Here is an 18,165-nt window from a genome sequence, read left to right as displayed (position 1 = left end):
TTTGCAGATGACATATTATATACAGAAAATCTAAAGACTCCACTAAAAAACTGTCAGAACTAATAAATTCAATAAAGTTGCAAGATACAACACCAATGTACAAAAATCTGTTGCATTTCTATATACTAATAATGAACTGTCAGAGAAATTAAAAAAAAAATCCTATTTATAATTGCATCAAAAATAACAAAATACAAAGGAATACATTTACCAAGGAGGTAGAAAGATGTGTACACAGAAAACTAAAGCACTGATAAAAGAAACTGAAGAAGGCACAAATAAATGGAAAGATACGCTGTACTCATGGATTGGGAGAATACTGTTAAAATGTTCAGACTACCCAAAGCAATCTGCAGATTTGTTGAAATCCCTATCAAAATTGTAATGGCATTTTTTCAGAAATAAAACAATCCTAAAATCTGTAGGGAACCATAAAAGATCCTGAGTAGCCAAAGCTATCTTAAGAACAACAAAGGTGGAGGCATCATACTCCCTGATTTAAACTATAATACAAAGCTTTAGTAATCAAACAGTATGGAATTGGCATTAAAAACAGACACATTGATCAATGGAACAAAACGAGCCCAGGAATAAACCCATGCATGTATGGTCAATTAATCTATGACAAAGGAGCCAAGAACATGCAATGAAGGAACAGTTTCTTCAATAAATGGTGCTAGGAAAATTGGACAGCCACATGCAAACGAATGAAACTGGACCACTACCTTATACTACACATAAAACTTCACTTAAAATAGATTAAAGACTTGAATGTAAGACCTGAAACCATAAAACTCCTAGAAGAAAACATGAGTGAAAAGCTCCTTGGCACTGGTCTCAGCAGTGATTTTTTTGGATTTCACACTAAAAGCAAACGCAGCCAAAGCAAAGATAAGTGGACAATATCAAACTAAAAAGCTAGAGCAAAAAAACCCATCAACAAAAGGCAACCTAACGAATGAGAGAAAATATCTGCACATCATTTATCGATAAGGGGTTAATACCCCAAATACATAAAGAACCCATACAACTCAAAAGAAAAAGCCAGTCTGATTAAAAAATGGGTAAAGTATCTGAATACACACTTTTCTACAGAAGACACAGAGTCAATAGTTACATGAAAAGATGCTCAACATCACTAAGCATCAGGGAAATGCAAATCTTAAAACTACAATGAGGTACCATCTCACACCTGTTACAAGGGCTATTATCAAAAAAAAAAAGAAAAATAACAAGTGCTGGAGATGACGTGGAGAAAAAGGAACCCTCACACACTGTTGGTAGGAATGCAAATTGGTGCAGCAACTATGAAAAACAGTACGGAGGTTCCTCAAATAATTAAAAAATAGATATGATCTAAATAAAAGTTCCACTTCTGGGTATTTGAAGAAAAAAACACTCAAAAAAATATATATGCACCCCTATGTTCACTGCAGCATTATTTATAACAACCAAGATATGGAAACAACCTAAGCATCCACCCATGGATGAACAGATAAAGAAAATGTATGTGTATATACAATGGAATATTATTCAGCCAAAAAAAGAAAACCTTGCCATTTGCAACAACATGGATGAACCTTGAAGGCATTATGCTAAGTTAAAAAAGAGAAAGAGAAATATGATACAATATCACTTACATGTGGAATCTTATTTTAACCAATTTAAAAAAATCTTAGCTAACGCATACAGAGAACAGATTAATGGTTGGCAGAGGTGGGGGGGGTGAACAAAATGGGTAAATTACTTTTATAAAAAGGGAAGAAAATATATTAGTGGGAATATTGTCCTAAAGAATGAGAAAAACTAAAACTACCATATACAATTAAATTCTAATTAAGTGTAAGACAAGTTCTTAAAATTAGGGGTAGAGGTGGCTATAAATTGAATTATGTCAAACATTAAAAATTTCTGTTTAATAAAAATACTATAAACAAAGTTAAAAGACAAGCACATAAACCAAAAGATATTCGTAATGCAGATAGTCTACAAGAAATCAGCACTCAAGTATGAGAATAGAAACAAACCATAAACAACTCAAAAGAAAAATGGGGAAAAGAAATAGAAAATTCAGAAAATAGAAGTAGAAACCAAAAGGTCCAAGGAACATATATAGATCCTAAGCTTCACCAGCAAATCAAGGATCTGTAAGTTAAAATACTAATATGCTATCTCTTCAGGACAATCAGATTTGGAGATATTTTAGTCTTTCCAGAAAAGAAACGATTTGGAGAAATGAGAACTTTCATATGCCACTGGTGGAAATGTATACTGCTGCAAATGGGCAGAACTTGGCAATATAATAATAATATCTAATAAAAATCTTTAGAGTGATAACTTCAAATAAATATATAATAAAGAGAAGATCTAAAATGTCTAAAGGTTATCAGTAGAAATAAGATAAAAACATTCTGTGTTTAACCTACCAATGATTTTTTTAAGAGCATCTAATTCTTCTTGTTGCTTATGATATGAGCTTTGCTGAAGCTTGGTTTGCAATAAATCTGCCTCCTCAGTTTTCATCTCCCATTGCTGTTTTAGTTGGCGATACCTTAGAAAAAGAAATTTACAATAAATGATCACAACTTTTCTGATATTTGAGATATGCATTTAAACTGTAGGCTCTTAGCTAAAGTAATCTCACAATATAAAATAACCTTGGAATAAATAGGTTCCCTTAAAAATGGTCTCTCCTACTGATCCTTACCAAGAAGAAAAACTCCACAATAGCTCCCCACCACAAAAACACATTAAAATGTAACCACCACACAAAATTTCAAAAATCTGGTTATCAATTCCCATTTTCAAATATTAAAGTTCCCTACATTTTGTACTGAGACCGATAGTTTAAAAAGGCACAGTACTGGGGCGCCTGGGTGGCTCAGTCAGTTAAGCGTCTGCCTTCAGCTCAGGTCATGATCTCAGGGTCCTGGGATCAAGTCCCGCATCAGGCTCCCTGCTCGGTGGGGAGCCTGCTTCTCCCTCTCCCTCTGCTGCTCTCCCCTGCTCATGCTCTCTCTCTCTCGCAAAAATAAAAAAAATAAAAAAATAAAAAGGCACAGTACTGAACTTAAACATTACAGTGTGCTCTTCTTGCAAATCCTATAATTCTAGCCCATTTCTAGCTGCTGAAAATTCTTTCTTTGGAAGGTATTTAGCTAAGTCAGCTGCAGTGAAATTTCAAGCTGTAATAAATTCACAAGGAAGCTTGGCACTAGAAATTCATGAGGTCTGAGGAAAAAGGAAGGAAGCAACTTATAAAACATAAATATTCCCTTGAGTATTCTTGCCTGAGAATGCTTGACAGCAATTAAAACCATAATTTTCAAGCCATTTCTCAATTCGTTTAAAAATGTGGAATGCAGAAATTTGAAAAAAGTTAGAAACTTTTTTCCTAATACAGTCTGTGAAAGAATGGCTTTAGGACCTTTCCACGCTCATATTTTTTAAGTAGGCTCCATGCAAAATGCATGGAGCCTAACACAGGGCTTGAACTCACGACACTGAGATCAAGACCTGAGCTGAAATGAAGAGTCGGATGCTTAACTGACTGAGCCACCCAGGGGCCCTCTACTCTCATATTTTTAACAATCTATTTCCTTTCCTTGACCTCAATGCCACTATCAGTCCACAAGACAATTCTGTAAAATAACTTTATTCAGTAGTATTGGATCATTTAACGGAAGCCAAATGCAACTACAAACTCATTGCCTTGCCAAAGCTTCCACAGATCTCAGAAATCTTCTTCCCATCTTTTTCCGAGAAAAGTTCATTCACTTTTTGGTAATTTATGTTAATGAAGGTAAAATCAGGCTTTACACATGTATATGTTTGAAAGTGGGCATTTTGATACAATTTCTATCTTAGAACGATTATGACCATCTCTTCCATATGTATAGTATTCCAAAAAAGTTTTGGCACCATTCTAAGCTTTCATAATTCAGAAAATGAAAGCTAAAAATTTACAAATATATATATATTAAAGTTTATCTACATACATATTTTAACCTTTATTCAGTATTGCAAATTCCAAATAAAGTGATTTTATTTTTAACTCTGTTCCCATTTGTCATCTTCAGAGAGACTGGAAAAAATCAGAAGGTTTCAAATAATGTACTTTTTAAGTTTGTGGCATTTTTCCTCTTAGAACTTAGCATTATCTAATATGTTTTACCAATTTAACTTTTTTTTATTTGTTTTCCCAGCTATATATATGAAAACAAGAAGGAAGAGATTTATCTGTTTGGTTCACTGCTATATTCCCGCTCCTAAAAGAGTACTTGGGACATAGGAGACACTTAGTAGTAAATAACATTAATTGACAAAAAGAGGTTACATTAAATAGCATGATCCCAATTTCAAAAAAAATAAAAATATGTATCTACCTATATCATACACAAACAGAAGTAATGTTGAAAAGCACACATGCATACCCATATCCACACCTACACAGAAGAAACACTGTTAAGGAAACACTTTACAGTGACTTTCTACATGAACTTGTTTACTTCCTCAGTGGGAAACCCAGTGATCTTTATTATCTATCAGACAGCAACAAGCTGCTAAACTTAATGTTGACATGTGATTGATGCTATACTGTTTATCATTTCAAATCAAGGACTCTAGTATCCTCTGGTATCAACCTCCAGAGTATCTATGGATTTCCCCATCAATCCCAGTAGAATGTTAACAGTATATCTCAACAGGGAAAGAAAAATATCTGGCTGATGTTTTCTTCCTTTTGTTTAATTAGCTTCCCCTATTTTCTTATAACAAAGACATTATTTTTATCAGAAAAAATAACTGATATGTAAGTTATCAACTCACAATTTATTCAAATAAAACCAAGGATATTATGAAAAAAGGCAAAAGTTATATTTCTTTAGATAAAATTCTTTCATTTTCTACCATGCAAGTCTTTGACCAGAAAGAAACTTTAATATATAATTTAATCTGACAGAAGTCTTACTTTTCAGCTGTGTTTTTAAGACCTGCTAATTCCTCATCTAGAGTCTGTAGCTTATTCTCCTTGATTCTCAGCTCATCTTGAACATCTTTGAGCTCTTGAAACTTGGTTAAAATAGAAGCTGCCTGGGATCGAGCACCTGATAGAAACAAATTTTAACAGGCCTTAGACATTAAGTTACAACATATTTAGTAGACAAAAACTTTCTAAGAATTATACTTGAAAAGATTCAATGGCAAATCTTTTATAGTAAGCTTATAAAGATATAGAATTCATTTTATCATTAGAATCTTAGGGCATATATACTTGATAAGAAAATACTTCTAAGCAGATGTGGTGGATTGTTTATTCAAAATAATCACTGCCCCTTCCTACTGGGCCCATCCCTCTCAGGGCCATTTTCCTCTCCAATATCAGCTTAGCCATGTAGTTTTCTCTGGCCAATGAAATGGAAAATGTGCCTCTTTTGAAAGTAAGCTTTAAAAGGGAGCACATAATTCACCATTTGTTTTCCCTCTCCCCTAAGAAAAGCATGTTCAAAGTAGGGGCTATTTTTCCTTCAGCCTGGGTTCCAGAATGAGAATAACACAGAACAGAGAGAAAAATGACCTACAGGTAAAGTAGCATAATTATGGTACTATTTTAAGCCACTGAGATTTGGGGGCTATTTTTTACCGCATCATAATCTGGCCTAAACTTTGATATAGCAGAGGAAGCAGAGGAAATTGGGTTTCACTTTACAAGCAACTATAATTGTCTGACAACAACAGGCTGAGTTATGTTGGCAAGAAAACTCTAGGTTTGATGGGAGAATGCAAAGGTCAATTAGCAATGCTATTATGAGCACTTTGGTAATATGATACAGGGACAGATATTTGCCATCCCTGAAGTAGGAACTTCAAGAACATCCAAATCAATGAAATCTAAAAAGTTTCTTCTATTTTACACATTTAAAAATATTTGATCTCTCTTTATCCTCCAATTACAGATATTAATCCTCTTATTGTATATACTGGAATTCATTTCGCTGGCTATTGTTTTCTTGGCCTAGAAAGAAATTAAGTCACCTGATACCTCAACAGGCATTATACAGTCTCTTGGTTTTGTTAAAAGCACAAACTGGGAAAACAGATAACCTGAATTCAAATCCTGGGCTTTGCCATTTACCCGCAAGTTATTTAACCACCCTGTAAGTTAGTTTCTACAACTGTATACTGCAGATGATAGTAATACACCTGCCACATTGTTGCTATAAGGATGAAAAGAGTTCATTATTTAAAGCCCTGAGAATAGATCTTCATAAAATAATAAAAATGTTGTGTATCTGCATTGCGCAGTTACCCATTAACTATTTGTGGTCACAGAGTCCTTGAAATGTGACTAGGACAATCAAGTAAATTATTTTATTTAACTTTAATTATCTTAATTAAATGTAAAGAGCCACATTTGGCTGCTGTACTGAATGGCACAATCTTAGAATGTTGCCTGGTACACAGGAAGTACTATTCAGTGTTTGTTAGCTACTTGATCACTCAACATAGATCTGGAAACTCAATGTGGCAAATATTAGAATAAGAAGAATATGATCATTATCTCATTCTCAAGGGCAGATTTAATTCTTTTGTTTTACTTTTCACAGATGCAGTGGCATATACTCAAATTAGAACTTAGCGTTTCCTGAACAAGGGTAAAAATGTACTGAATTAAAAAAAAAATTTTCCAGTGACTAGAATATCCTAATAGGGCAAAATGCAAGAGAAAAAAACAAAACAAAACAAAACAACCCCAAAAAACAGGAACAGACTTACTTGAGAAAAATTTAAAAAAGCAACAGGACTGATTACTACACTATGAGCTCCTTGAGGGCTAAAACACTTTAAAATTTCTCAGTATTTAATTAAATAGCTGTGACACGGTAGGTAATCAAAAGAAAACCCAATCCTTAAGTTAGAAATAAAACTCTGGATTAAGTCATTCCAAACCCACAATTTCCTATTTTAAAAAACAAAACAAAAAAGTCCCATCCTATTTACCACACAGAATTTTGAGGACAAAATAATATAAAACCTACCTCAGATTTGCGGGGAAGACGGAAGCAGAATAGAAGGACCCTAGGGTCACCTCATACCATGAATAGAATTAGATAACTATGAAATCATCCAAAATGCCCCAGAAATCGACCTGAAGACTGGCAGAACAAACTCCACAAGTAAAGGCAGAAAAGAGACCACATCAAAGAAGGTAGGAAGTGTGGAGACGTGGTTTGGGAGAGAAACGGCTGCCGTGATGGGGTGGGAGTTATGCTGGACTAACACACAGGGGAGGCCACACAGGGAAGACAGATCCCCATAACAACTAGCTTCGAAAGTGAGAGGGGCCAAATTTCATGAGTTTTGGCAACCGGCAGAGCTTAGAACCTACAATTTTAAAGGTCAGTGTGCTTGGGTCTGGGAGAGCCCCAAAGGTACTGTTCTTTGGACAGAGTAGGGCAAACAGCCCACCAGCAAACAGCATGGTAACAGCTTTCTGCAGAGCACCTGGGGCACGCAGTGGGGAGGTTGTGAGCTCATCCGGAAGCATGTCCCAGAGAGGCAGCGTTCACAGAGAGACCCCTCCTAGAACAAAGGAACGAGTAGGCATCATTTCCCTCTCCCACCTCTCAGTATAAACATAGGGCCACATGTGAGAACCAACCCAGCAGACACTTGCTACCTAACATCCTTACACCAAACTCCATCTCCCATGCTCAGGGGGTTTCCCCCTTCCCAATCACTCTTGCCTCAATCCCAGAATAGCAGGCTCCCACCCCCAGAAGACCAGTGCAAACCCCTGGCAACACCATGTCTCCCGACCTGGGAATTTTACAGGGCTTCGGTTCCACTGGCAACAGGTCTCATTTCACGAACAGACCAGAGCACACCTAGTTAAAAATGCTCCACATTCAGGCCAGGGACTAAACAGTGTTGCCCACAATAGGCAAAGAGAGCCTCTGCAGACAATTGGCCTGAAGGATAAAGAGGCCAGGACACACTGCAGACGCTCGTGGAAACACCAGGTCCTGGAGAATAGGGGACACTATACTGCTAGGCACTACAGAGACCTCTTCTCCATCAAGCCATTACCATCAAGAAAAGGAGATGACTTTCCTAACACAGAGAAACAGGCAGAAACTTAGACAAAATGAGAAGACAGAGGAATTTGTCCCAAAGAACAGGAAAAGGCCACAGCCACAGATCCAAGCAAAACAAATACAAGTAACATGAGTGAAAGAGAATTTATTTATTTAATTTTAAAGATTTTATTTTTGCGAGAGAAAGAGCAAGCACGTGAGTACACAAGCAGAGGGGAGGGGCAGAGGGAGAAGCAGACTCCCCACTGAGCAGGGAGCCCGATGTGGGACTTGATCCCAGGACCCTGGGATCATGACCTGAGCTGAAGGCAGACGCTTAATCAACTGAGCCACCCAGGTGCCCTGAAAGAGAATTTAAAGTAATGATCATAAAGGTACTGCACTTTAAAGAAAAGTGGAAGACATCAGTGAGACCCTCAAGGCAGAAATAAAAAAAGAACCAATCAAGAGATGAAGAGTGCAATAAATGAGATTACAAACACCCATGATGCAACAAACAGTAGGCTGGGAGAAGCAAAAAAACAAATTAATGACGTGGAAGACAGAGGGATGGAAAATAACAGGAGAGAGAAAAAAGAATTATGCAAATAGAATAGACTTAGGGAACTCAGTGACTTCCATTAAATGTAATAGTATTCATATTGTAGGGATCCCAGAAGAATAAGAGAGAAAAGGGGGTAGAAAGTTTACCTGAAAACTTACCATGCTGTTTGCTGGTGGGCAGAAATAATACCTGAAAACTTCCCTAATCTGGGGAAGGAAACAGATAACCAGACCCGGGACACATGAAGAACCCCCCCAAAAATCCACAAAAGCAGATCCACATGAAGACATATTATAATTAAGATGTCTAAATGTAGTGATAAATTTTAAAAAGGAGCAAAACAAAAGAAGACAGTAACCAACCAGGGAAACTACATAAGGCTATCAGCAGATTTTTCAGCAAAATCTTTGAAGGCCAGAAGGGAGTGGCATGATATACTGAAAGTGAATGAGAAAAAGATGCAGCCAAGAATACTCTATCCAGCAAGGCTATCATTCAGAATAAAAGGAGAAAGAAAGTTTCCAAAGAAACAAAAATTAAAGCAGTACATGACCACTAAACCAGACCTGCAAGAGAACTGACTAGGAAGGAAAGACCAAAGTGACAGTAAGAAAGCAGGAAACACAAAAGTAATAAAAATGAGTATTTCTGTAAGAAATCAGTCAATGAACTCACAAAACACAACGATGTAAAATATCCAAATACCTAAATGGGGGGAGGAGAACGGTAAAAATGGGTTCAAACTTAAGCAAATTGCTTCCTAATATAGACTGCTATATTCAAAAGATATTATATACAAATCAAAAGATAGCCAGAAATTAAAAACGACTAAAAGAAATGCAAAGAAGAAAAAGGAATGCAAATATAGCACTAAAGAAAACCAGCACACCATGAAAGAAAAAGGATGAGAAAAACTTCAGAAACAAGTAACAAAATGACAATAAGTACACACCTATCAATAATTATTTTGAATGTAAATGGACTAAATGCTCCAATCAAAATAGGGTGACAGAATGCATTAAAAAAAAAAAAGACCCATCTATATGCTGCCTATAAGAGACACATTTCAGACCTAAAGACACCTGAAGTTGAAAGTGAAGGAATGGAGAAACATTTATCATACAAATGGATGTCAAAAGAAAGCTGGAACAGACATATCAGACAAAATAGATTTTAAAACAAAGACTGTAACAAGAGACAAAGACACCATAAAATAATAAAGGGGACTATCCAACAAAAAGACATAACAATTGTAGATATTTACACACTCAACATGGGAGTACCCAAATACATAAAACAGTTAATAACATAAACGAACTCATCAATAGCCACACAATAATAGTAGGGGGACTTTAACACCCCACTTAGATCAATGGATAGATCAATCAGAAAATCCACAAGGAAACAGTGGCTTTGAAGGACACACTGGACCAAATGGGTTTAACAAATATATTCAGAACATTCCATCCTAAATAGCAGAATACCCATTCTATTCAGGTACACATGGAAAATTCTCCAGAATAAATCACATATTGGGCCACAAAAGAAGTCTCAACAAATTCAAAAAGAACTGAAGTTGTACCATGCATCTTTTCAGACCACAACACTATGAAACTAGAAATCAACCACAAGAAAAAAATCCACAAAGAGCACAAATACATGGAGGACAAAAACATGCTACTAAATAATGAATGGGTCAACCAAAAAAAAAAATCAAAGAAGAAATCCAAAGATACACAGAAACAAATAAAAATGAAAACACAACAGTCCAAAAACTTTGAGATGCAGCAAAAGCAGTTCCAACAGGGAAGGTTACAGCAATACAGTCCTACCTCAAGAAGCAAGAAAAATTTCAAGTAAATAACCTAACCTTATACCCAAAGGAGCTAAAAAAAGAACAAAAATCAAAACCAGCAGAAGGAAGGGAATCATAAGGATTAGAGCAGGAATAAATGATATAGAAATTAAAAGAACAGAATAAATGAAACCAGGAGCTGATTCTTTAAAAAGATGGATAAAACTGATAAATCTTCAGTTAGGCTCATGAAAGAACAAGAGAAAAGACTCAAATAAAATTACAAATGAAAGAGAATAACAACCAACCACACAGATAATACAAACAACTCTAAGAAAATATTATGAAGAACTATATGCCAACGAATTGGAGAACCTAGAAGAAATGGATAAACTAGAAACATAAACTACTAAAACTGAAACAGAAAGAAATAGAGAATTTGAATAGAGTGATTACCAGCAAGGAGACTGAATCGGTAATATAAAAACTGCCAAAAAGCCGAAGTCCAGGACGAGATGGCTTCACACGCAAATTCTACCAAACATTTAAAGAACAGTTAACATACCTATTCTTCTCAAACTATTCCAAAAAAAATAGAAAAAGGAAAATTCCTTCCAAATTCCTTTTATGAGGCCAGCATTACCCTAATACCAAAACCAAAGACACCACAAAAAAAGAGAACTATAGGCTAGTATCTCTGATGAATATATATGCAAAAATCCTCAAAATGTTAGCAAACCAAATCCAAAACTACATTTAAAAAAAATCATTCACCATAATCAAGTGGGATTTACTCCTAGGATGCAAGGGTGGGTCAACATTCGCAAATTAATCAATGTGATACATCACATCATCAAGAGAAAGGACAAAAACCATATGATCATTTCAACAGATGCAGAAAAAGCATCCCAGAGAGTAGAACATCCATTCATAATAAAAGCCCTCAAAAAAGTAGGTTTAGAGGGAACATACCTCAACATAATAATGGCCATCTATCTACAAAAAACCTACAGCTCACATCCTACTCAATGGGGAAAAACAGAGCTTTTACTCGAAGGTATGGAACATGACAAGGATGCCCACTCTCACCATTTCTATTCAACATGGTACTGAAGTCCTAGCCAGAGCAATCAGCCAACAAAAAAGAAATAAAAGGCATCCAAATTGGTAAGGAAGAAGTAAAACTTGCAAAATTTCCAAATGACATGATACAATATATAGAAAACCCTAAAGACTCCACCAAAAAACTCCTAGAACTGATCAGTGAATTCAGTAAAGATTCAGGATACAAAAATCAATGTGCATAAATGTTGTACTTCTATATACTAATAATGAAGCACCCGAAAGAGAAACTTAATCAAGGGGGTGAAACACCTATATTTCCAAACTCTACAAAAAACTGATGAAAGAAATAGAGGTGACAGAAAGAAAAGATACTCCATGCTCATGGAATGGAACAAATATTATTGAAATGTCCAAACTACGCAAAGGAATCTACACATTTAATGCAATCCCTCTCAAAATACCAACCAGGGTTTTTCACAGACTAGAAGAATCCTCAAATTTCTATGGAACCCCAAAAGACCCCAAATAGTCAAAGCAATCTTGAAAAAGAAAAGCAAATCTGGAGGTATCACAGTTCCAGACTTCAAGTTACATTAAAAATCTGTATTCAAAATAATATGGTACTGGCACAAAAACATACACACAAATCAATGGAACAGAACAGAAAACCTAGAAATAAATTCACAATTATATGGTCAATTAATCTTTGACAAAGGAGGAAAGATATCCAATGGGAAAAAGACATCTCTTCAACAAATGGTGTTGGGAAACTGGTCAGCTACATGCAATAAAACTAGACCACTTTCCTATACCACACACACAAATAAACTCAAGATGGAATAGACGGAACTGTAAGACCTAAAAGCATAAAATTCCTGGAAGACAGTACCGACAGTAATGTCACTGATATAGGTCATAGCAACATTTTTCTAGACACATCTCTCAAGGCAAGGGAAATAGAAGCAAAAATAAACATTTGGGACTACATGAAAATAAAAAGCTTCCGCACAGCAAAGGAAACGATCAACAATACTAAAAGACAGCCTACAGAATGGGAGACGATATTTGCACCTGACATATCTAATAAGTATCCAAAATATACAAAAAACTGATAAAACTCAACACCCAAAACCCAAAAAATCCAATTAAAAAATGAGAAGACACGAAGAGGCATTTCTTCAAATAAGAAATATAGATGGCCATTAGACACATGAAAAGATGCTCATCACTCCGCAAGGAAATGCAAATCAGAACTATGAGGTATCACCTCACATCTGTCAGAATGGCTAAAATGAAAAACACAAGAGACAAGTGTGGCAGAGGATGTTAAAAAACAGGAACTCTTTTGCACTGCTGGTGGGAACGCAAACTAGTGCAACTACTGTGAAAAACAGTATGGAGGTTCCTCAAAAGGTTAAAAATGGAACTACCCTATGGTCTATCAATCACACCACTGGGTATTTACACAAAAAATACAAAAACACTAATTCAAAGGGATACATGCACCTTATGTCTACTGCAGCATTATTTACAATATCCAAATTATGGAACCAGCCCACCTGTCCATCGAATGATGAATGGCTAAAGAAGAGGTGGTGTATGTGTGTGTATGTATGTACGTACACACACACACACACCATGGAATATTATTCAGCTATAAGAAAGAAGGAAATCTTGCCATTTGCAAAGACATGGATAGAACTAGGAAGTATAAGGCTAAGTGAAATAAGTCAGTCAGAGAAACACCGTAGGACTTCATTCATATGTGGAATTTAAGAAACAAAGAAAAAAAAGAGAGATAAGCCAAGAAACAGACTCTAAACTATAGAGAACAAACTGATGGTTACCAGATGGAGGGCTGGTAAGGTGATGGGTGAAATGGGTTACAGGGATTAAGGAGCGTACTTGTTGGGATGAGCACTAGGTATTGCATGTAATTGTCGAATCACTAAATTGTACACCTGAAATTAATACATCACTGTATGTTACAAAGAAAAAACTGATACAATCAATATTGCCTAATGATTCTTTTTACTTTTTTGTTTGAGTCTTATTTAAATTCAATTTAACTAACACATAATGTATTATTAGTTTCAGAGGTAGAATTTAGTGATTCACAAGTTGCATATAATACCTAATGCTCATTCCATCAAGTGCCCTCCTTAATGCCCTCATCACCCAGTTACGCCATCGCCCCCACCTTCCCTCCAGCAACCCTCAGTTTGTTTCCTAGAGTTAAGAGTCTCTTATGGTTTGCCTTCCTGTTTTCCTCATTTTTCCTTCCCTTCCCTTATGTTCATTGCTTTGTTTCTTAAATTCCACATGAGTGCAATTGTATGATTTTTGTCTTTCTCGGACTTATTTCACTTAGCATAATACCCTCTAGTTCTATCCATGTCATTGCAAATGGCAAGATTTCATTCTTTTTGATGGCTGAGTTAGTCCATTGTGTAAGTATATATGTGTATTTTATACCATATCTTCTTTATCCATTCACCTGTAGATGGACATCTGGGCTCTTTCCATAGTTTGGCTATTGTGGCCATTGTGGCTATAAACATTGGGGTGCATGTGCCCCTTCGGATCACTATGTTTGTATTTTTGGGGTAAATACCCAGTAGTGCAATTGCTGGGTGGTAGGGAGCTCTATTTTTAACTTTTTGAGGAACATCCATACTGTTTTCCAGAGTGGCTGCACCAGTTCTCATTCCTACCAACAGTATAAGACGGTTCCCCTTTTTCCACATCCTCGGCAACACCTGTTATTTCCCGAGTTGTTAAATTTAGCCATTCTGACTGGTGTGAGGTGGTATCTCATTGTAGTTTTTGATTTGTATTTCCCTGATGCCAAGTGACATTGAGCATTTTTTCTTTCATGTGTCTGTTGGCCATTTGTATGTCTTCTTTGGAGAAATATCTGTTCATTTCTTCTGTCCACTTCTTGACTGGATTGTTTTTTCGGTGTTGAATTTAATAAGTTCTTTATAGATTTTGGATTCTAGCCCTTTATCTGATAAGACATTTGCAAATATCTTCTCCCATTCCGTAGGCTGCCTTTTAATTGTGTCGACCGTTTCCTTTACTGTGCAAAAGCTTTTTATCTTGATGAAGTCCCAATAGTTCATTTTTGCTTTTGTTTCCCTTGCCTTTGGAGATGTATCTTGAAAGAAGTTGCTGTGGCCGAGGTCAAAGAGGTTGCTGCCTGTGTTTTCCTCTAGGATTTTGATGGATTCCTGTCTCACATTTAGGTCTTTCATCCATTTTGAGTTTAAAGTTCCAGTTCCTTTTGACTCAATACATTTAGTACCGAGTATTAATCTTGTCTTCTAGGCTTTCTTTTTGTTGCTGTTTGTCTCATATCTTGTGTATCTTTTTAGTTATTTATTTTTACTTTTTTTTTTTTTTTTAGTCATTTAGGTTTAAGCCCAAAAAAACCACAACCAACCCTAAAAGTAAATAGTCAAATCCATAAATCTTTGCACTTCAATATTAGATTTTTAAGTCACTGATATGCTTAGTAACTCTGATATGCTTAATAACGGATATGCTTAATAACTGTTTCTGCTTCTCCTTTTTACAATCTTACCTATCTCTTAGAGCTACTGAAACATTAAATGAACTAATGGTATGGTTCCTGGCATATCCTAAGTTCTCAGTAAACATACAGAGGAAAGAATATTTACTAGAGGTTCAACATTAGCTCTGAAATCCAACTCTTTGAGTTAAAATACTAGCTCTAACACTATTTGCTATTGAATGCATTACTAAACTTTTCTAATTTCAATTTCATTCCCTAAAAAAGTGGGAAAATAAAACTTTATAGACTAGTTGTAAGGAATAAATGAGGGGGGGAAAAAAAAGCAAATATATATAGCACCTGGCATAGAATGAATTAAATATTAGCTATTTTTATTCCTTGCAAACAAAAAAGCAACCTACCTCCACTCAATGTCCCATGAGGATCAAATACATCACCCCCTAGAGTTACAGTTCTAGTCATTATCCTTTTATCAAAGGCCACTTTTTTTGCATTATCCATATTATTACAAACAAACGTTGTTCCAAAGACAAATTCCATTGCTTTCTGAAGTTCTGGTTTGTATTCAACCAGGGAAAGAGCCACGTGAACATTTTTAGGACCAACCTGTGGGAAAACAACAAATATGTCACAGTACATACTACCCATTTCTTTTCAAATATTTTACAAAACAGAACTGCTATACTAGAAATTTAAGTACCACTTACCTAGCACTACAATTCCTTTTGAACTTTCTAAAATACTATGGAAAACAAGAGTTTTAGAAAAAATTTCAAGTTTAAACATTGAAACTTCTATGGCTAAGTAAAATATTTAAAGTACCAGGTACTATGAGAGTGTCTATTAAGCAGGAGCCAGTACCAAGTTTCTAAATCCAAAATGGACTATTTGGACACACTCTTAGTTAAAATACGGCAATTGCTGGATCAACACAATTATATAAAATGTTTTATTTCAATTATTAATTTGCTTATTCTATAGTGACTACTTTTTCATTCAAATTAAACATGCTAAGCAGCCACCTATCAGTTACAGAAAAACACAACTAGCCATTGAGAGGGTAAAAAAAATTTTAAATCCCTCAGTGTTGTATTTTGATTCAACTGCCTCTTCTCAACCTTTGTTGATGTGTACTTCTGCCCATCTTTTTAAAACAACTAAGCATCCTTTAAGGAGCTTAGTAGCAGCAAGAGAAATCAAAATGAAGGCAGCTCTGTATAACAAATGTTCAGCATTGCCCTCTGACATAGCAGTATCATTAAAAAGGTTTGGCTAAGGGACCTGGCTAGAAGTATTTTTGCTGCTACCTGAAACCCCACTTCTTACACTGGGACTTGTCCAAAAGCTGGAGTAACTTCCAAAATCTTCCAGACCTAATGGTGATTTTTCAAAGTAAACAAAGTACTAACCAGAAACACTACCTTTCAATTACTCTGCACTCATTTTCCTTCTCCTGAGAGTATACATGTCAATACAACTGTATTTTAAAATAATTTTCACTGAAGGCTTCTCAATAGCAGCAAGAACACTGAGTATCCATTTAGTATCTTAATTATAAATGCATTTCTAAGTTTCACAGAACTGTCTTTTCAACTGATGCACTTGGAATGCCTGCTCAATAACAAACTGGTAACACTGCTGAACATTAGGATTGGCTTCATGTTATTACCCAATATTACACAACTATAATTGCCTTTTAAATGTATTGCCTTGTACTCCTCTGGGGTTTGTTTTTATTTTTTTACTAATAGCAATACCACTTTAGATCCACCTCAGCAGCTGAATGGGTATCCTGGTCCCCTGCTTTGTATGTCCAGAGGCTGGAAGGCAACCGAGAGAAACTCTAATAGAGAAGCATCTCTATAAGACTGATAGATAACAGATGTCACTGTGGGCAGTTTAACTGTGTCTGGCATGAAAAAAAACTGAAGAATTCTGGTATTTATAAACTCTGTAATTCTCGTAACTCAGAGATTGGAAATTTAATATCATGTGATTGTCATGTGACCAGACTGAAGGTTTAAAGACATTTTAACATTACAACTTTGTAATATCAAAGGTAGTTTTAGTTTTCCACTGTTTCTACTGGTCCTTCCATCTATTTTCACGAAAGCCAACCCTTTTTTTGTAGCTTAAATGTTTAAGGCATGGTAACAACAAAATTTTGTGGTTCTACATATGATTATGTACCCCAAGTTAATGTCCTCTAACTAAAACAAAACAAAACTAAAAAACAAGATGTACATAAAACATAAAGAAGACTTACAAGATTCTGAGCGACCCTCAGAGTTTCTGGAGCAATACATCTGGCTGAAATTTTATTGAGTGGAATTATAGTGTATCGACGTTTCAATTCCCCCTTTTCTAGTAACTTTTTTCCAGTAACCTAAAAAATGGTGCATTTGAAATAAGGAAATAAAATATTAATGACAGAAAATGTTCAGAGAGAAAGAGTGCAAGTATCCTGAACAATGGGAAGTCTAGAACTGATAATATGCATTCTGGATTCCTAAGTAAGCATAAGACTTCTTTGGGAATACAGTTTATCAAATATACTATAATCAATAATATAATAAAAAGTCATTAACTGAACAGCTAAAGATAACAGGTAAAGATAACCAACCTTAGGAAAAGCTTAAAACATCAAGAAAGTACTTAATTCTAGCAGCTCATGATTTTTCCAGCTAAGGAGGAATTGTAAATTTTCTTTAATTAATTTACCTCTGTGTCTACTATAACATTGTAGAGCCGTTCCCCAGCCACCAGTTCTAAAGCTGTGGTTGCAGAAGTATCTTTCACACTAATCAGGGAAGCTACAAGTCCTTTCACACAATTTCTATTCCAGTTCTTCTCTGGATCCCTAAAATAGAACAGTTGACAAAAATTAATCTGAAACAATAAAACAGAAAAAGTTGTATTTTACTAGTCAAGAGCTCGTCCTAGCAACACATCAAAAGCATGTACACTTTTAAGAAAAACAAAAATTTAATGTTCAGGTGACTAGCCAACTCTTGTTTTAAGTCACTCAAAAGATCTTTCAGTACATATTGTCTTCAATGAAACAAAAATAACTTTGATGTTATAATCCTTTTTTTTTAAGATTTATTTCAGGGGCGCCTGGGTGGCT

At 35.5% G+C, this 18,165-nt stretch overlaps 1 protein-coding gene across 1 annotated transcript in view; it reads right to left on the bottom strand.

Annotated features, from left to right (window-relative positions):
* Positions 1-18,165, bottom strand: part of SMC2 (structural maintenance of chromosomes 2) — a 62,963-nt gene that overhangs the window by 22,188 nt on the left and 22,610 nt on the right. The window contains exons 13-17 of the mRNA XM_032418476.1: positions 17,760-17,898; positions 17,305-17,424; positions 15,440-15,644; positions 4,970-5,105; positions 2,427-2,551 (exon numbers count right to left, since the gene is read on the bottom strand). Of these exons, the coding sequence (XP_032274367.1) occupies positions 2,427-2,551; positions 4,970-5,105; positions 15,440-15,644; positions 17,305-17,424; positions 17,760-17,898 (725 nt within the window). The remainder of the gene's footprint in view (positions 1-2,426; positions 2,552-4,969; positions 5,106-15,439; positions 15,645-17,304; positions 17,425-17,759; positions 17,899-18,165) is intronic.

The sequence above is a fragment of the Phoca vitulina genome, unplaced genomic scaffold (genome assembly GCF_004348235.1).
Source record: "Phoca vitulina isolate PV1807 unplaced genomic scaffold, GSC_HSeal_1.0 scaffold21, whole genome shotgun sequence".
Lineage (NCBI taxonomy): Eukaryota > Metazoa > Chordata > Mammalia > Carnivora > Phocidae > Phoca > Phoca vitulina.
Note: the sequence above shows the minus strand (reverse complement) of the source record. Positions and strands in the feature narration are given on the sequence as shown.